Source organism: Alosa sapidissima, chromosome 8 (assembly GCF_018492685.1).
Source record: "Alosa sapidissima isolate fAloSap1 chromosome 8, fAloSap1.pri, whole genome shotgun sequence".
Lineage (NCBI taxonomy): Eukaryota > Metazoa > Chordata > Actinopteri > Clupeiformes > Clupeidae > Alosa > Alosa sapidissima.
In genome coordinates, this window is record NC_055964.1 from 6,491,721 (window position 1) to 6,512,078 (window position 20,358).

The 20,358-nt window shown below is 40.4% G+C and overlaps 2 protein-coding genes and 1 long non-coding RNA gene across 3 annotated transcripts; all 3 read right to left on the minus strand.

The window, feature by feature from the left end:
- Nucleotides 1-2,605: 2,605 nt before the first annotated feature.
- On the minus strand, nt 2,606-3,944 carry LOC121715244. Its single transcript, XR_006033568.1, has 2 exons — nt 3,704-3,944; nt 2,606-3,134 (listed from the first exon to the last, which is right to left on the minus strand). It is a non-coding gene; the product is annotated as an uncharacterized LOC121715244 (long non-coding RNA).
- Nucleotides 3,945-8,582: 4,638 nt separating this feature from the next.
- On the minus strand, nt 8,583-9,564 carry nkx3-1 (NK3 homeobox 1). The gene is made up of 2 exons (XM_042100724.1): nt 9,266-9,564; nt 8,583-9,094 (listed from the first exon to the last, which is right to left on the minus strand). Exons 1-2 carry the CDS (start codon nt 9,453-9,455, stop codon nt 8,667-8,669), a joined length of 618 nt encoding a protein of 205 aa, XP_041956658.1. The 5' UTR covers nt 9,456-9,564; the 3' UTR covers nt 8,583-8,666.
- Nucleotides 9,565-18,100: 8,536 nt separating this feature from the next.
- nkx2.7 (NK2 transcription factor related 7) lies at nt 18,101-20,100 on the minus strand. Its single transcript, XM_042100718.1, has 2 exons — nt 19,512-20,100; nt 18,101-18,994 (listed from the first exon to the last, which is right to left on the minus strand). The coding sequence occupies exons 1-2, from the start codon at nt 19,811-19,813 to the stop codon at nt 18,424-18,426; spliced, it is 873 nt and encodes a 290-aa protein (XP_041956652.1). The 5' UTR covers nt 19,814-20,100; the 3' UTR covers nt 18,101-18,423.
- Nucleotides 20,101-20,358: the final 258 nt, after the last annotated feature.

Sequence of the window (20,358 nt, forward strand, 5' to 3'; positions counted from 1 at the left end):
CAGGTGGTTTTGGGGAGGATCACAAAGGCATTCCCTCTGTCAGTTCGACAAGATGACGAAGAGGAAGGGGAACAGGCAAAAGGGGCGTTGCAGAGCCTCTTGTGTTTCAGAGGCAATGTTCCGTGTCCTACTCCTGACTATATAGGCATCACAAAGGCAAGATGGGCAATAATAGCCCGTCAACTGGGGCCCTTATCTGATGGCCATGTTCCTGTGCGCCATGTTGGCTGAGACGCTAGCCCAGATAATGTCAAAGTTATAATCCCGTCAAAACAGATGCTATCAGACGCTGCTTTCACATCGACCACTTTGCTACGTTTGAATTCGCCATTAACACTCTGAGTTCATCGCTGACCCATTGAATGTGCTTCAACTTGGCCTAAATTATTTTTTTTTAAAGTGTCAAAGTCATGACTTGAAAGTGAAGTAAAGTGATGTCATGACTTGTGTTAGCTAAGGATGTTTTAAAATTGAAAGTGACCTCATACTGGGGGCATGATATCTTAGAGATGGTTTCTCTCGGGAACTATTTAAAGGCCTTTGCAGGCATGATAAGGAGACTTTAATCTCTCTTGCTCTCTCTCTCTCTCTCTCTCTCTCTCTCACTCTCTCTCTCTCACTAAGGAGGTTCTTGGGGACCACGTTCAGACATGGTCCAAACCTGCCTCTTTGCCCTTGTGTAATTGGTCACTGACAGCTAGGTCACAGGTCGTATCTGCATTGCTTAGTGGTTATACTTGCATCACATTGTGAGGGTAACCCTTACATGCTTTGTGTTGACTTTAACATGGACATTTCAACAGTAGAACAGTATGGCAATATGGCAATGTGTTTTTGTAGCACCAGACATTTATTCCAACAAAGTGTTGTTTGGTTAAACCTTAAGCCCTGAAATCCCCAAAAGCTTTTTACTGAGTTGTGTGTGTAAGTCTGTTATCAGAATATGATTCATCTGAAGGGTCACAAAGAAAAGTTTTTCCTTGTGGCGTGTGCTCCTCTTCCTCTTCTTTTTTTTTACATGTAGGTCATTGTTTCTTCTGTCGGTCGTTTCCTGTGTGCATTATTACATGGAAGGCTTCAGTTAACAGGCACTGACATCAGGCTGTCATTCCACCCACTGCAAACTGCTTTGAGCAGATCCGGTTTGGATGGATGGAAGCTCTTCATTCAAAGTCAATCAGGTGAATCAGTTTGGAGCTATCAGCAGTATACTGTTCAAGCAAAACCAACATTCCTTTGTTTTCATCTTGAAAGGCTTTCTGAGCAAAGCCAGAAAAGCCTGTTGTCTCTTAACAAGAAAGTGTAAGTATTCTACACAGAAAAAAACTACCAGCAACAATAAAATATGGTGATCTCCCCCTCTATTCTTTTCCAAGAGAGACAACCCCATGGCTAAAAGTAAGTTAGCTCCAGTTACTCCTCCAGTTACTAAAAAAAGAGGTCCATAGTTCTTTAGCTCCCTACATGAAAGACATGCAACTTGGTAGCAAAAATATGACAAAAAAAACAAGACATAACCGATGACAGCCTTGTGATTGGCCCATGTGTGGAGATTCCCCCGGGGTCATCGGGTCGTGGGTCTCAGATGTGTCAGGAGCATTTACAGGGCCTCTGTCTGTCTCCCAGATAAAGAGCCGATGCTATCACGGCCACATCACACTCCTCTTCTCAGCGCAGGCCTGCTACTGTAAACAGGATCTCTGTTGATGGCACGGAGTTCTCTCCAGGCCGCTGTGTTATCAGCCATGCCTGGAGCCCTCTGTCCTCATTCCTCTTCTGACCTTCTGAGGGGAAAGTCTCACGCCATGCCAACACTGATGCAGCAGACACTGCCCAAATCCCAGTTTAGTGGGCGTTCATGGTCAGCCTGTGTCAGAAAGGTATGATTACACGTGGACTGGATATCCATTTTTCTACTTTAGTATAGTGATGTATGCCTATTAGCAATGAGTGTCATTGTTTCAAAGAGATATATATTTTTCAAAAATACAACAGAATAGTTCAGTGGTTAAAAAATACATATTAGCAAATCAATTTGTTACATTTTTCAAAGGTGCAAAAATGTGGAAGTGTTCTAAATGAACTTTCATTAATCATATCTCCTCCTGTATGTGTTCTCTCCTTACATTCAATACACATCACCAGGCTTGGAATTTCACCATTTTAGGGGCAAGGCCACTTGGCCTTCAGTTGGGCATATTTGGTGGGGGGCACAAAGGCCACATATCAGGGCACCAAGGCCAAAGTTAACTATACAGTATAGCATATAAAAATGATCAAAGTTGTATTTAGCCTATTCACTGCAGTAGACCTGCATCACTGTATGAAACATTACAAAAACATTAAACATGACATATTACATAGAACTGTAAATCATCTGATCATCTAACAATTACAGATATCTAGGCTATATATAACATTTATTTTATATTTGGCCTGCTATGAAATCATGTATTAAACAATTTAAGCACAGCTCAGCTTTAATAAACTCAAATAGCCTAGATGCATGCTTAGTGTAGCACTTGTGTTGTGGACCAGTTAAAAGCTACATATCTGAGATTACTAGATTCTTGAGCCGTGTAATAAGTAAAAGCTGAACCTGAGATATGGCAACTATAAGCACTTTATTTTGTACAGTTTCCCTTAGTTTAGTAAATGAAAGAAAATAAATGTGTGTAGTTATTAGTAAAGTGTGGCAATGTATGATGTATGGATGTGGTGTATGTAAGGCAGTATAATTGTAACAATGACAAATACACACTTTCCCAGTATCAATCAATCACCCTTCAAGAGCAAGTGCAATTCAATCAGTGCAGTTCAGTGAGTTTGTTAAAGTAAGAAAAAGTCCTTTTAGGTATTAAAGAAAATGTTTAACTATAAATAAATGCAAACGTCCCTTATGGTATAAACAGAAAATTCAAAAGTAGTTTCCTTTCGGCTCCTTGTGTGGAAAGGAACGCTTATCTGTAATCCGTGTGCGCTGCTCGAAGTTCACGCAGATGGTGAAGAAACCTTGCTGCAGTTGATCAGACTGCAGCAGGCTGGGCGGTCGACACGTTGAATATCTTGGACAGGCTCGCCATCTTAGCTCGTCTGGAATCCACTGAAATCTTCTATCCGTATAAAAAACCAATCTACACGAAACAGTGTAACAGTTACCATCAAACATTTCTGTTCTATGAGATCTCATTTAAACTTTTGCTATAGCATCAAAAATCAATAGGCATATCGCCGTAATACTGCCATAAACGGAGGCTACATCTCAGCTGCAACAAGCAGATCGCTAGCACAATTTACTGGTAAGCCAGCATGGCTAACCAACCTTGAGCAGACAGTATTGTACATGGAAGGGTTCGGTTATACACCCGTAATTATCAAGGAAAATGTACAACAATTACATATTTCACCCAAAAGTGTTGACTAACTGTCAACCTAACATTCATTTCTAATATATTAGCAAGCTAATATCACCATGTGGGTTCAATGAACAGATTAGCTGTGCAGATTCGCGTCTAGTTACATTCAACTTTAAATCAAAACAACCAAAGAAAATGTGGATCTCCTACCACTCAAATTTAGCAAATAAAAGTGTCTGTGTATGTGTAAATGCTTCGACTGGTTTTTTGTGAGCTTTCATGGTCTCCAATTCACCATGCGATTGACTATTCACATATCATTCACAACCGTGATAAGATAAACTCACCGAAGCTCTTCTCATGTTGAAACAAAATAAAATATCTTCTTGATGCGCAATATAAGAGACGTAAAGTTAAGAAGTAGAAAATATATCACGATAGATATAGATAGATATAGATTCTAGAAGTTATAAATGTGTAGTTATATCGAATATTTTCTTTAGTTCAAGAAGGTGACGTTCCGTGCTCGGACTGCAAAAGCAAGAGAGAAATAATCGCGCATGCGCGGTGCCTTAGTGGCACTGAATCTAACAGTGCTACATTAGCATGTGATCATTAAGGCTACTTTCACAAACTCTTAGCAGCTGTCCTCTGATTTACCAATATCTAGGCGATATTTGTAACATCTATTTTGTATTTGGCCCGTTATGAAATCATGTGGAACAATTTAAACACATTGTAAAACTTAAAGCCCAAATCTGGAGACATCCATGCATGTCGAAATTTACTGCAAATTCAAAACTGGATTACTCTGGAACGGCTAACTGTACAAGGGACTGCTTTACACCTTTGTGTTCGGTAAGGTCTGCTGTTTATTCTTATATATGGGTTGTCATGTGTTAAAAGAAGGGTTCGTGAAGTATTCCAGTGAGATGAATGGGTAGGGAGATCATGGACGCAAAACCTTCAGTAGAATGTATGCTTAAATTGAATTATATTATTTACTTTTCTCGCGAACCGTTCAACAGAGCAATAATCGGCTAACATCGTTTAAAAGCTGAGAAAAAGCTTTCATGTGATACTTGTGATGTCTGTGTGAGGAGTAGGCTACTTCGCGAGTAGTTCAACTGAGAAGAATGGGTGAATTTGGACGCACTTTCTTTCTTGCGCTGTCACTTTCCACTGCGTAAAAGACTAAATTAATTTGCGCTGTGAATGCTAAAATTATTTTGACAGGCCACAGGCTAAATAAAAATCGCTATTAGTAGGACGCAAAGCAGAATATTGAAAGAAGGGGGCACCAAGGCCACCGTGGCCTGTAAACCTCTGATTTTCAAAGGGGCATCACGGCCAATGCAAGGGGCTACGACGGCCGCCGTGAAATTCCTACCCTGCATCACTGAAGACCACTCACAGCAACGGACATGATTATCAGATAAAATGACCTCCCTCCAAATCCCTCCTATGATAATTGTGACCGTTAGTCTTCAAGAGCTGTTGTTAGGGGAGTGGGCCAAGCCCTTCAGACGTTAGCAGTGTCCTAATCCCCTGAGGTCTGGGGCTGAGGGAGTCAGCGAGAGGTTCATGAACCACCTGCGTCTGGAGAGGATACTGGTAATCCTGTTTATCCAAAAGCTTTGCTACCTGTCTCATCCCGCTGTCTTCAGCGGCTCACTACTCAGCGCAGAGGCCTGTGATTTGTGAACTTGAAAATATATGTTTAATGAGAAGCCTCTGCAGCAATAGTGATGTTTGGGTGGGTGGACACACGGGTGTGAATATCCTAATATGCATATCCCCAGTCTAATCTCTAATATTGATCACAAGATTCTTCAGAAAGTTTAAATTAGTTTGTCGTTTGTTGTTCCTTGATGTTGTTTGTAATTAGTGTCCTTTTTGTTTACGGAAACCTCGCCAATGACGCTGATTCTGATTAGGTGTCTTCACTGCCTTACACTAGAAAGTAGTTCTCTGATTTGTGTGATTTTCTTGTACATTTCTTAGAGGTTGATCATATTCAATAAATGAAGAAAATCCGCTACACCATATCTCACAATAAATAATTAATTTCATGTGACGTTTCGGGCGTTTTATGTTTTGAATATGATCATGTCTGATTCATCAAACATGATCATATTCAAAACATAAAAGAACTGTACATGCACCAGAACAGGTAAACTAATTATGCTTCTACATAACCTACACTTAAATGTCGTAGAGTGTATAAATAAATAAAAGTGAAATATCACAATATCTGATTAGATCAGCAGAGTAAAAGTGAGTGAGATAAGTGAGGCAGTTTAAATAGGGAAATGGCAATACAAAAACCCCCAATATAATTATTCAAACATTAAACCTGAAAATGTTATCTGTTCTTAGAATCAAAGTGATCTCATTTATTGTTCAGCATTTGTGTGAGATGAGGCTTTGTGTGCAATTCTGAAGAGCACGATGACTCGCCCTCACACGATTAAGAGTCAAGGAGCATCATCTCACATTGGCAGGATTTGTAGAGAGGGCTCTCAGTAAAGCAACCCACCAATTCAAAACAGCCTGAAACCACCCTCACACTCTCAGCCCATACCAGCATGACTACTGTCACCCACACACCCGAGATGTCTTCACTAAGAGAAACACAGGCAGACACTGACTCCAGAAGACAAGAATCATGGACACATTTCACAGATTTTATGAAAGAGCAGATGGTGGTCCTTTTGATTTGAATCCAACAAAACATTGATACAAAATGTAGGTTCTATTTAATGTTAACATTATTGGATATTGGCTACATTATGCTTCCATACATTAATTATGATAAATGAATTAACATCAAAAGGCCTTATCATCAGGCCTTATCTGATATTTGATCAATTAGCCTATAAACAGGAAGTGATAAGTACTACAGCTCTTCAATTATGTTATCTAAGAAATTTACTTTGAAGATCTGTGTTGTTTGTCATGAACAGCGCTTGAACTTCAGGATCAACAAACATCATAGCTTCTTTCACTGCCTTTTACTAATGCTAGCTGCTCCATTTCATTTCTGTTAACTAAGTGGACTTTCAAGCAATGCTCACTAACTGCACTACATTGTAGGTAAGCCTACTGACCACCATGAAAAGCTACACTTGCACAAATAGGCAGTGCAACAGCTACAGCTACTCTTTGCCAAGAATCTAGGGCCAGACATACTGGAGTCTTTCCCCAACAGATAAGAGTGGGAGAATCTCTGGAAACAGACTGTTTGATGGATTGTGAACAAAGCATAAATCTACCTCCAATCTTGGCTAGCTGCTAGCATACATGCCATTAGCAATACTAATGCATTGGGTGGCTTCTGGAGAGCTCTGACAACCAACTGGAGTGCATTCCAGAGCAGCCAGGGTGGACCATGGGTGGAATTCCAGATCGTCTGACCTCTTTTCACTGTCTTATATCGGACCTTATCTGGCAAAACAAAACACTGTCAGTGAAGAGATTGCTATTATTAAGTGGCATGGTAGTGCCTTTGGAAAAATAGTTTTCTTTAGAGACAGGGCGTGTTGGCTTTCTCGCTTGAATGGCAAGTGAATGAAAATCATGTAATCTCTTACATCAACTATTATGTCTGTAGTAGATATCAGCATAGTATACACTCCAGAAAGTAGCCTCGCTGAGTTACAACTGGTAATACCTGTCTTTGTGTCACATTTGAAACATTTGAGTAGGGGGCAGCTGTGATGAAAATGTGTCAATATGAATCAATTTAAGTATCCTTGTCTAAAGGTTTGAAGTGGAATTTGAATTCCTAATGAAAAGATCAGATAAATTACTTTAACGTGTGCATTCATACTGTTCAGGTCAGATGTTAAATACACATTCTTACATAAATGAAGTGACAGTTACAGTAACTTGAGGGCACCTCACCTTGATGTTGACTGTCTTAATAGCTGCAGGCCAAAATGAAATCAATCTTACACACACTGTGACTTCAGCATGATAAATGAGAAGTTGACAACTGTCCTGTGAAAATCAATAGACCATCTGTCAAAATACCACTTCCGTTGCTCAAGCAATTCTCCTGAATTATTGTCTGTTCAAAAAAATCTCCTCGTTTAGGCCTTGCGTTGTGCAAATGCCAGAAGGGTGTGAACAAGATGTGTTTGAAAGATATGTTTATTTATTCAGATACTTTTAAGCAGTAGCCGATCTGTTTCAGGGAAATCTGAGAAATCTCAGGTGTTTCCTTTTTATTGATTGATCAGGATTTATGACAGTGAGTGTAAAGATATTTAAAATATGTGGTGGGTGAAGAATTGCCATGTGATATCTCATGGCAATTCTGAGGGAAACAAATGTGGGATAAAACATGTTGTTTGTAGGATTAAATGGTACGTACGGTTGTCTTTAGAGGGAGGCCTATTAAGAGCTTTAACTGATGCTGTCATTGTAAATAGAATATACTAATAATGTATTAGAGACTAGCAACTAGCATAACCTGTTGTTGTGAACAGCCTCCTGATGTGGCAGAGTACTCCTCCTTTAAAGGTACTTCCTCCAGGGCCAGGCAGTGTCCAAACATATCGCAATAAAATTTCTTCTCTGTCCTACAACACGAGGGAACACTGGTTATGTTTCTCAGACTTAATGTTGTTTGAAGACTAAGAACCATGTCCGCCCAGTGAAGTCAGCTTACAGACATCTTAACACTGAATCATCTTGCAATGGAGCATGAGGGCACTTTTGTCTCTAATCTGTTCATCAAGGTGTGCAACTTGTCTTTTAACAACCCACACATTTCACTGGTAGCACTCTGTCTGCTAGTGCGTCTTCATCATTATCAGATTTTAAGGGTGCATATCTATCATGCTTGTGTGGGATGTTTTGAAAAGTTCTATATAGCTGAAAACATCACTGGGTTTTACACAATGGGATACATTTGTGAGAAAAAAAAATTAATGCTCCATGCAAGCAGCACATTTTTGTCTGCAACAAAAATGAATTAATGTAAATTGTCATTACAATAAATTGTGGTCCCCTGAAACATATCATCTAGTTTTAATCTAAAACACGACTGTGCCCATAATGCTCAGGGTCTCTTTACACCTGCTACAACATATTTTGACTGATCTACAGCTGTGACTAATCGCTCCCTCTGGATGAAAAGTAAATAAAAAACAGGGTTTATGTTTAAGGCAGTTTACCTTAATTCTCTAGCTTTGAATGACTAGAGGTTCCAATTCAAGATACTGAAAAATATGGTTTTATTGTTTATAACATACAGGCAAGAAATACCCTGAAAACACTCAAATTGTCCGTATTAAGTCTTGATTACCATACGGCTCCCCTCCACACACCGTTTATAACAAATCCATTCAAATCATAGCCATACGGCCTGTACGGTTGGTGTGGATAGGATTTGTAGATAGTTGCCAAAAGTGACGCTCGACGCAAATCCTCTTCCGTGACAGAAAAGGGAAGTCCCTCCGGCTTTTGGTAACAGTCTTTCCCATATTCCGAAGCTAGTTGCCTTCGTTTGGTTTTGTATCTACGGTTTTGGAACCATATTTTGACTTGCGTCTCCGTTAGTCTCAGACTGCTGGCAAGGTGAGCTCTCTCTGGCGCAGATAAGTATTTCTGGTGATTGAACTTCTTCTCCAACTCCAAGACTTGCAGGTGTGTGAACGCAGCCCGCGAACGCTTGTGTTTGGTACTGTCTGATGATGGTGCAGTGCTCGAGTCAGATGACTCGATAGATTCTACAAGAATACAAAGGTGCCGAATGTTAAAATTATGAAGTAGCCTACTCCACTAGGACAAAAATTGTTTTGATGGAAATGGAGTTAATTTAACAGGTTACACATACTGTGTCTACAGTTCCAATATACAATAGCGCATAACCTATTCAGTATATGGTCTTGGCATATTACCTGTTGTGTCATGTGGTGATTCCTCTGTTCTCATTTCCAGTGATAGAGGTTTTTCAGTAGTTTGCTCTGTTCTCCATTCAGAACTGTCATCCCGTATGTCACCGCAACTTGAGGTTCGTCGTTTCTCTTCTTTAATTGAGAGGATATCTTCAATGAAAAACGATGTAAGCTGCTTCTCCGACCCCGCCATTTCCCTCGGATAGATTCCAAATCAGGGCTAAAGGAGATGCGCTCTAAACGCCAATTCAAAGGAAATAACTCAGAACATCCCAAACGAAAGTTACTGGTAAGTCTGTCTTCCTCTTGACTTTCTTCACACAATTTATACAGGTGGTGTTGCCGCCTACCCTGCCCAACTCTTATTGGCTGAGAGTTAAGTGAGTTGAACTGATTACGTCAGTTTCGCGCTGTAGAAGCACTACCAAGCCCTCATAATGATAAAAACAGAGGTTGTTCATAGATCATGTCTCCTGATCTGCAATTACCTGTAGTCTCGTTACCTATAGGCCACTATTTAGAAATCATTCTAAAAAAATAGATGAATGGAAATAATATGGGGCAAATAATAAAGAAAAAAATGATTGATTCATAATTCTCCCTTAAAGAATGCATCCCTACTAATGGACTGTGTAAATACTTCAGTAAACCTTTCCAGTGTGGTAAATATTTCAGTAAACCTTTCCAGTGTGGGGACAAGGGACAAAAGGGACAAAAAAAAACTTCATTAGACCCCAGATTTACAAGTTAGTATGTATTTTCCTATAGATGCAAGTGTTTATTCTACTGCTTTAAATTATTTAAATTTGTAGCTTATTTTTATTTGCAGTTTTCAGTGTAAATGCCATTGACACAGATTGTATTAGTGCCTTTGGCACAATGTGTTGTAAATGACACCGCAAGTGAGCAGCTTTGCTCTTCTTCCCCTCCCTGCATTGGCCCTTATCCTCAGCTCGTGAAACGGGGAGATTTATTATGCAACTGGATATCTGTATTATGCACTGACAAGAGCCTGGGTGTCAGGGCTAGGCAGAGGGGCCATGTGTCTGCCTGCTGCAGGCTTGTAGCCCTCTCAGGTCGGGTCAGGCAGGCAGGGCGGGTGGGTGGCCCCTCACCATGGGGCTAATGTGTTCTGCACATTGGGGCAGGCTCCTTGGCTGACACCCACGTTGCCGCCGCGGCTGTTTGTTTGCTGTGCTCCCCCGTGTCTCTGGTTGACCTCGTAGAACTCGGGACAGGACAGGACGGGGGGAAAGTGTTGGGAGGGGGAGGAGTAGCACCGTCTCTCAGGAGAGCTGAGATTCCGGTTTGGAATAACAAGGAGGCGAGGAAGACAAACGGGGGTATTGTGTGCGTCCCTGACCCACACACACACACACACACACACACACACACACACACACACACACACACACACACACACACACACAGACTTCTGCCGGGTTTGTCTGCCTGTCTTAGTGTGATTGCGTGGCTTTTTTCAAATGCTAGAAGAGCCTCTCCAGCTTGTCTCTCTGAGTGTGTGCTCTTGGGAAAAGAAGTTTTGGTAAGACATATTGATGCTTGAACAAACCAGAAAATATATTTCCCTTATAAATGATTTGTAATACATTGTGGGGGTTCATTGGTCGTGTGGCACTGCATACAGCAGTGGTTCTCAGTGTGGGGGGCGGGGAATAGAGACATGTCAGGTAGGGCGCGATGAACAGGAGGATTTTTTATTTTATTTTAATCTTTAATAACACGTTTCATAGATCATAGATTCAAAACAAAATAGCCACACACAAACATAGTCATAAACAGACCGACATATGAATTAAAATAGCAAGACCAAGACAGGAAATGCAACATGAAACCATTTTTTTTTTTTATATTGCCATTTTGCCGAGTTGATGGGGTCATGTGGGGCTTCCAAAGTGGGGAATGACAGAAAAAGTTTGAGAACCACTGACATACAGGATCTCCAGTATTACAATAGAACAGAATAGGATGGCATAAACCCAGCATGGGATTGAGGGTTTCATCTTCAGGAAATCTTCAAAAGCATGACTCATGGACCTGATGCTCCATGCAGGTGAAACAGGTATACAGTGCAGTATTTTTGTGTAATCCTAAGTACAGCCATTGAACTGAGAAGTGAGTATGCATCAACATTTTTGTGAGGGTTTACTTCATTCTAAGACTTATATTGTTGTCATGTAAACATTGTATTGAAGATTCTTCCAAAGATATTCACATTGAATTCTCTTCCTGTGTGTGTGTGTGCATATGTGCATGCACGTGGGTGTGTGTGTGTACCTGCATAAAAGTGCCTTCATTCATAAGGTCTTTGATCAAGTCTTTTTCCTGTTTTGCGTCTCTTTCTGATTCCTATCTTAATTTTAGAAGAGCATAGTAACTCCATTCATTGAAACTGCCCTTTGCCATGTTGTGGACTGTGAGACAAGTACTCCAAATGGAATAACATCATTCACTCATAGTTGACCGAGCTCTTCTGTCTCTGGTTACCTCATGCCCTGCGCCCTAACCTAACGCAGTAACTCTGACACCCCAGACTTTGGAGGTGCCACCACCAGATGTGGGCTAGTTAGGGTATGACCCCGTGACCCAGGAAGTCATATGTCTCGCCCTGTACATGGCCCACGCCAGTGTCATTTGTTTTTCTAGGATGGGTTTATCTGGTTGACTTGTTTGTCTTTTGTGTTCTCCCTGCATTCTCCTTCCTACATGGTCTTCAACACTCCTTCAGGTTGAGAAATACAAATGAACTGAGAGGACGTACGTAGACTTTACATTTTTTTTAAATGAGTGTTGTTTTACTTTTTTTTTATATTGAACTGTGGCAGGAAATGTCCATTTTTACATGTTTAAGCTACAGTTGTAAATCCGTACTCCAAAAGTTGTACCCCTTCCCCCTTTCCGACTGGGCTGGATGATGGCAGAGTACCAGTATTGAGGCTCCCTCTAGTGGTGAACATGGTCACTATTACCATTATCACTGTCTGTTGTTCTTGCACAATGTTCTTGCACACATTGGGCTCTATCTTGGCGATCTAAAATGCATGGTCAGTGGCGAATAGCTTAAATACATTTAGGGGTGTGTCCAGTCCAAATTCGGGGTGGCGCTTGGCGCAAAAGGGTGGTTTTTATGTTTTTATGTTTGGCCTTAATGTTTTTATGTTTGGCCTTTAAGTTTAAACCAATGAAAATGACATCTGTCATTCCCTTTGACAGCAAACAAATCAGTATTTTAATAGTCAGCGGCGCATTTGAAGGAATCTGCTATCCAATAAACCTTGCTTTACCAAAACCTAGCAGAGTCTAGCCTACACACATCGGCACTATTATTTGAACTCAAGGGCAAAGTGACTGTGGTCTAACTTGACTGTGGTCTCATAGTCAACGACAAAACAGTTCCACACAGTTAATTACTTTAACTATTGACTGACAAGTGGTTACCATCGGAAACATAGCCCGAAGTTGTTTAGGACTGCTTGCTAAGGGCTGCTTACATCTCGTGACAGTGCTTCTTCAGCTGTGCTTTAGATGAGCCTTTCGCTATAGACCAGGTTTTTCTTGGTCAGTGGCGTAATGATTTTTAGAGGGTGTAAGATACCGATTTTTGGATCATGCACCAGACCACACCTTCTGCCAAACCCCTGGGCACAAGGGGTTAATAAAAGTGAAGCGCATGGCGAAAAATTTGAGTGTAAGATTGAAATAAGCTTTACCTCGGGACAAGAATAAGCTTTGCGCCGTGTTTTTGATCATCAAAATAGAGCCCCTTGTCACCTTGGCTTGATGTGCTCTGTAGTGAATTATGTTTATTTAACAGAAAACTCATGTAATTACTTAAACAAGTCTCTATTTTTGTGTGTTGCTGCTGTATTAATGTGTCCTAGTGAAGTAGTCCAGAAAAAAAGGGAAAGATCCTATTGTACAAGGACTGTGCGCCATCACACAGATGATTCGTCCTTTCATTTACAAAGACACCCATTCCACTTAGCAACTGTAAAGTAAGCTCTGCAAACAGTCACAACAATGTGAGTTGTGGTGTCGAAGGAAGTTGCTTTTACACATCAGCAGTATTGTGGTAACTGCAGTTGTTAGGCAGGAGTGAAAATATTATTTCAGATTGGGGTTTGAATTGATGAGAGATCAAACAAGCTTCTGCTGACGCCTGCCCGACCTTTGTGAGCTCAGAGAGAGACGTCTTCGGTTGTGATGGGGCATAGTTTATGTTGGCTCAAGATGCCTCACACACACCTGCCAGGTGAGGTTTGAACAGGTGAGCTCTTCAGTGATATGGAGAGCCACTCTCCAGTTTTCTTTCTCTCCTTGAGAGCTGCTCACATGGACAGTGTGATTTCTGAAGAGGTTTGATGGGCTCTGTACTGATCCACTCAGCAGCAGAGATATTTGTCAATATGAGCATAACCGTAACCACCAGTTAGGTTGCTGTAAAATACTTATAGTTTTGTCATGTTTTTAATTATTTCAATGTGTTTAACCTACGTCTGACTGTATGCCCTCATTTGACAATTCTATTTGATTGGTTGTTTGGTATGTTTTAATCTCCACAGAACTGGGTTGAAGTTAATGTTGTTAACCAGCAGAGGGGGCCAGTGGACAATAATTTCATTTGCATATTAGTGACTGGACCTCACTGGCTGGATGGGCAGCTTTTTTCATTTTGTCCTATCCATTCATGTGATACTCACATAGCTAAAACAGCATGTTATACAGTATGCTGTATGCACTTTTGAGTACAGTCCTGCTTGGAATATGAGTATTGTATCTGTCAGGCCTCTGCCTGTTTTTGGTCTCAATTGACATTGATCATTTGTTTTGGTCTCCCTTTGTTAAAATCCTCTCCTCTTTTCTAGGCCTTCGGGTCCGATCTGATAGCACGCAGCAGGCTTCAGGCAAGCTGCCCTGTGCAGGTAAGTGAGTGTTTGACAGTTTGGTGTTCAATCAAACTGGTTAGGGCAGAAATGTTGCTGCGCTCTCAGACTGGAGGTTGACAGGGTGACTGACAGTACAAACATCGCCTTTCAAACTGGCTTAAACCTTGGATAAATAGCCCATGGTGTGTTTCGTGCATTTCTTTATTCTTAGTAGTCTTAGTGGATACAAAACGCAACATTTTTTCCTGATGCGTGATTGCGATCAAACACAGAAGGCGGAGAGTCTGAAAGCAACTTCTAAATATCATACATCACTGAAATACACCTAACTGCTGCTTTGTTTGGACTTTTTAAAACCTTATCCTCTGAGTTTAATTGCATTCTCAGCTGCTACCAACTTTACATCAAAAATTAGGATTTGTATGATTTTTTTGTTGTTGTAACCAAATGTCATATTCATAATCAGAGTTGATCTACATCACTCCTAATCCAGCTGATAAATGTTTTTCCTTCCTGCTTAGAAAAGAACAACTTACTGTGAGAGTACTTACTAGAGTACCCACTCTACCCTCTAACCTATGTCCATTTTTAAATACACAGTCAGTAGACTGGTTTAAACTGGTGGCGTATGATTTAAAACTCTGGCAAAGCCCCTTTCCTGCTAACAGTTTGTAAGACCGCAATCTTACACAACTCGTAAAATACCATAAACACAAGAATGCTGGGTAAATAAAATAGTGCAGACAATACATCATTGTAATTGAAGTCGTTAAAAAAGGCTACAAGTTTTCCTTTTACTCAACCGAGTTTAAGATTGTTGTTGCCAGGAGACAAGAGGTTGTTTATAAGATGGCCGACAGTTGAGTGATGTGCTATAAGTGTGGACGGATGTGTAGATGTAAGCTTTGTTGGGGGAAGGTTTTGCTTTATTTCACATAGAGATGTCCTAAACCAATCTCCAGCTAATGCAAGTACAGACAACAGTGCTTAACAGCCTGCTTTAAACAGACATAGCAAGCAAGGCAGTTGCAGTTTTTGCCACAGCGTTGAAAAACTTATTATCTTTGCATAAGACACTGCTGTTGACATCATGCCAGTAGTTCAGCTCTTTTAAAATCTCAACCCTCACAAGTCTTGGCAGACAGGTTTGGACTCTTGTTGAGATAACTTTCATTCATCAAATCACTATCTAGACAACATTTTTAACATTGACAAACAATAAGGATGAGTGAATATCACAAAAAATATTGTGTCCTAACAGAAGTATCCTTCCTCATCATTCTTAATCTTCCTACTTTACATTTTTTTACTTGTATGTTTAGTGAAACTTCAACTAACTGCAGAGACACATCATCAAACATTTTGGAATCTGCAGGGATAACTATATTGCAATTGAGGGGGGTGATCAAGGTTTTTGCTTTGCATACCTGAGGCTATTGACTCACACATTTCAGCTGTGACAGGGACCTCTTTGAGGAGTGCATGTGAGTAGGTAGCACGGAAGAAGCTGTAATCATGGCTAAATTGCTGTAGGTGTTTTTTCTGTCCGTTCAAAAGAGGACTTTGTAACTCATATTTCATACAATTGAAAAGAAAAGTATATTTGTTCTTGCACTGGCATAGTTTTTTTTTTCTATTCCTTGTCTACATTATACTTTACTCTCCTATTTGTCCATATTATTTATGCTGGTCTCTAGACCTTATTCTTGCACTGTTGCACTGTTGGACTAATGTTGGACTACTTTTTGCACCTTCACCATGACACTCACTCTCTTGAGCACCTCACCATGCACACAGAACTACAGGCCAGTCCCGGCCCTGTCACTGCAAGCGTCTCATGCTTGATCACCCTCAAGCACACTGTGGATTTTTTTATTTAATTTATATAGTATATTTAGTATTTAGTTTTGTTAGTTTTTCTTATCTTCTACTGTCTCTATTGTACAGTGGAGTTTTGTTATATGTTTATACTTATATATATATATATATATATATATATATGTATATATATGTTTTATGTCTATACTTATCTTACCTATCTATCTATCTATCTATCTATCTATCTATCTATCTATCTGCGGTGTACAATTCTTGTGTTCACTCTGTGTTGTTTGTTGTTAATCAAATTGCAGATTTGATAAATAGATCATCTCGAAAGATACTTATGTCTTGGACTGGGATATTTAGCATAAACAGATACTTATGTCTTGGACTAGTATATTTAGCATAAACAGATTCTTATGTCTTGGACTGGTATATTTAGCATAAACCAACGTTTTTAAATTCTGAACAGTGTTTTATATTCAACATTTTAATTCACTATTTGGCATGAACAATGTAACTATAAAGAATACACCATGCACATTTACAAATATGCATACACTTTCATGAACACACACACACACACACACACCAAGATTGGAAATAACTTTTTAACAACACACCTCACCATTCACAGCCACACACACACACACACACACACACACTGACTGATTAAGCAGCTTCCTTAAGCTTGGCTCATCTCTGATAGGTAAGTGCCTGGCTGATATCATCTCTTCCTCCGGTGTCGCCTTGTGGCACACGTCGAGTGTTGCCGCAAGAAGTCTAGCTTCCGACACTCACTCAGCTTATCTGATCTGCTCAAGTGGCCCAGGACTCCACACTGTCTGCAGCTAAGTGCAGCTCCCAGTTAGAGAGCCTTGCTTTATCTCCCTCCTAAAACATTGCTATGAGCCTAATATTCCTTCAGTTATCTTTGCAACCCTCCCATCTTTCTTGTCCCTTATCTTATAGGGCTTTCGCTATGTCAAGAGTAGAGTTTGCAGACATATCACCTCCATCAAATGACAGGAATGCTTGATAATCATCTCTTGTGGTCAGTAGCTTAATGGACTATAATGGTCATTAAACACATTCAATGAATATTCAATAGTTTCTGCCGTCTACTGCAGTGGTCAAGTGAGATGCTGTTGATTTCACATGCAGGGAGGGTTTATTTAACATTGTGTCACTCTGGTGTTTTGTTGTATGTAAAGTGTGTAATGTCACTCAGAGATGTAGTGCGTAAAAAATAAAATATAATGTAGTAGGACCTAGTATTTCTTCCTGACTAACTTGTGTGATGGATCATAATGCATTCTGTTATATGTGATGTATTTCAGATATTTGGAGGCCTTTCTTAAATGAAAACTCTGTAAATATAGGATCAATAAAGTAAGCAAAACAAAGACTATTTTATAGACTATAATACTGTATTAATAAAAACAAGTTATACATTAATAATAATCACAATAATAATAATCATACAGACGCTGTTAAATCCTAATGGTATTATCGTTTATAATAATGATAATACTTAGTTTACTTAGTCAGCCAGTTGTACTTCTGTGTTGTAGAAGTAGGTTGTCTATCTGGCCTACCCCTAAACTGGGGGAGATGAGCTGAGGGCTCTTGTTCGACTGAAAGACACGCTGCAGAGTAGAGACGCGCTGTCTGCTGCTTTATTTACCCTACTCAGCGGTCCAGGATGAGACAGGATCTGGCATCTTATCTAAATCTGATTGAGTCAGTCACAGCCATTGTTTAGCTTGTTTGGTCCATGGAACAATCATTAACACCCCATTTGATTTCCATTAAGATTTAAAAAGCGGGGAAGGTATGTATAGGCTAGGCTGTATCGTCTGTGTTTTGTTATAGAATGACCATATTTAGACTCTCTGCAGAATATCTGTACGAACATAACCATAAAATGAATGTGTTCTTAGCAAAATGTAGAACATTGATAAAACATATTACGCACATCCTTTCCCACATTTTTCACATTTTATTACGAAAATAATGCTTTGTAGTATACCGTTTATTAAGACGGACATTTTTTTAAATGTTTATCAAAAGAAAAATGAAAAAAGAAATATTTATATTTCAGTTGACAATATCAGTTGACATTTTGTTTGTTCGGAATGTATTTAAAATAACAAATTGCCTACAAATAAATCATATCTGATCGATCGGGGCAGGTGAAGGAAGGCCAGGCCCGTACGTGTCAGTCTAAATGGCTGGAAATACAAATGTAATAATTAACAAAACAATAATACGTTATGAATCAAAATTGATAGGCATAGTCTATTCATAAGGTCGGGGTTCGGGTCAGGATGGTACAGTGTTTCACTGCAAACCTAACATTTATGTCCATTGCGGAGCTTTGCAATAATTTGTTCTTCATGATATTGATATGGTGTTTATGTTGCGCAGCTCTCACCATGCCCTGATACCCGGGAGAGAGCTTTGAAAGGGTCCTTGCTGGCTGATGGGCCCTTCTGTATTACTCATTGCCAGGCTCAGATCAGCAATAGGATTTTGCGCAGTATTCACCAAAGGCGACACACCTGCGTAATTGCAACTGTACGGATTGTTGCCGTAACCACTGTAGTAAGTGTTGTACGTATATGAGCCCATTGTAACATTGTATGGTGTCGCATGCGTAGCGCCAAGACAGGGCTTTCCATCTCGCACTAATACTGGCACTGCAACTCTTCTAGGAGGTAACGGGTGGCCGGCCAACTCCAGTGTTTTGTCTTGCCTTTGTCTTTTGCACTTGTACCGTCTGTTCTGGAACCAGATTTTTACTTGGGTAGAAGTGAGCTTCAACAGGGTAGCCAGGTGATCTCTTTCTGGCGCAGAGAGGTAGCGCTGCTGGTTGAAGCGCCGTTCGAGCTCCAACACCTGCGCCTGGGAGAACAGCACGCGCGGCTTCCGACGCAGCCTCTGTTTCGGCCTGCCGTCATCGCTCCTGATTTTGCCATTCAAAATGTCGTTTCCGCCTGTGAAAAAGAAAGTCCAAACGTTTTAGAAAAATACAGAGAATTAGGCCTATTAAGTGCATTTCATGTGTGTATATCTGTTTTCTTGAAACCGACCAAGCAAACTGAGGCAACAATAAGCAACAATTTACTCCGAAAGCATATTCTTGCTGTCCTGGTTAACCGCCAAAATTGTAGGCTACGACACATGTTTAATTTCCTGGCTTGACTTGACGTGGTGTTGCCATGATATCTGTAAATTATTAATAGTTTTACTGTAAGGGGGGTGTTGTAGAGGGGTCATTTGAATAACGCCACGTTGATAGTCCTCTAAAATAAACAAGCTTCAACGACGCAACTTGAGGAAGCTTTATGCCTTTAGTGTTGTGATGTCTGGTATGGATTGTCAGTTTTAATTAATGGAATAGGTTAGGACTGGGGTAATATCAGGCAGATAAATATATGCTCTCCAGGCACATTGAATGCATAACATACTAGCCTTCTTGTAAGACCCAATACCTGTTTGGAAGGTTAGAAAGCTCACCTGAGTCTTCAGTTAGATCAGCCTCATCCTCCGTCGGGGAACCACAGCCTCGGAGCATGTCATCATCTGAGTTCATTCCGCATCTCGGCTGTTCACCGGCGGTGAAGTTTGGCTTGTCCGGGCTGTACAGTAAATCCAGACTTCGGCTGAGCGCGTTGTGCATACACTGGAGAGACTGCATCGGAGGGACATCTAGTTCCGGCAAGGTCGCTTGCTGATTAAAAACATAGTTCTGCTGTTGCTCCAGCTTTAATATATCCTTCACCGAGAACGGCGTTGAAGTCACCGGGCAGGGAAGCATCACTTGTTGAGGACTGCCAGCGACGTCTCCAAATCAGATTTACGCAAACTCAAGACACTTCAGTAAATAAAAAAATCCAATCGTATTTATTCCAGCCCCGTAACCGAGATGTCTTGTTGATGTCTTTCCTCATGTAGTGGGATAAATTTCAGTTGCGTGCCAGCGGCTCTCTGCCAGGCGCGTCTCCCTATGTGCTTCCTCGAACCTTCACCACCCCTAGTCAAACGCATGGCGTGAAGCAAGCTCTTATCACGCCCGAGACCACTCCCTTTTCTGTGCTTCAAAGACTCAACAACAGTAATATTATAGTGGTCATCATTTAGCCAACGAAGTTTTTGCAATCTGTTGGAATATGAGTAGCCTATGGAATAAACTTGAAATATGGGATACCTTAATATACCTTATATTTGAAATAGATATTTAAATATAGGATACCTTAGACACTGTCATTAGGAAAACTAACATTAAGAATTTCTTTAATTGCTTTAATCTATGCACATCTTGACGTAAAGGACATTTTAATCTAGAAACCGTTTCTATTGGTG

Bases quoted from the DNA above. Each gene is read 5' to 3' on its own strand.
- nkx3-1 (XM_042100724.1), bottom strand. From the start codon at position 9,455: ATGGCGGGGTCGGAGAAGCAGCTTACATCGTTTTTCATTGAAGATATC. The intron at 9,095-9,265 runs GTAATATGCCAA...GTATTCTTGTAG, and splicing joins ATCACCACATGACACAACAG to AATCTATCGAGTCATCTGAC.
- nkx2.7 (XM_042100718.1), bottom strand. From the start codon at position 19,813: ATGCTTCCCTGCCCGGTGACTTCAACGCCGTTCTCGGTGAAGGATATA. The intron at 18,995-19,511 runs TGAGCTTTCTAA...GACTTTCTTTTT, and splicing joins GATCTAACTGAAGACTCAGG to CACAGGCGGAAACGACATTT.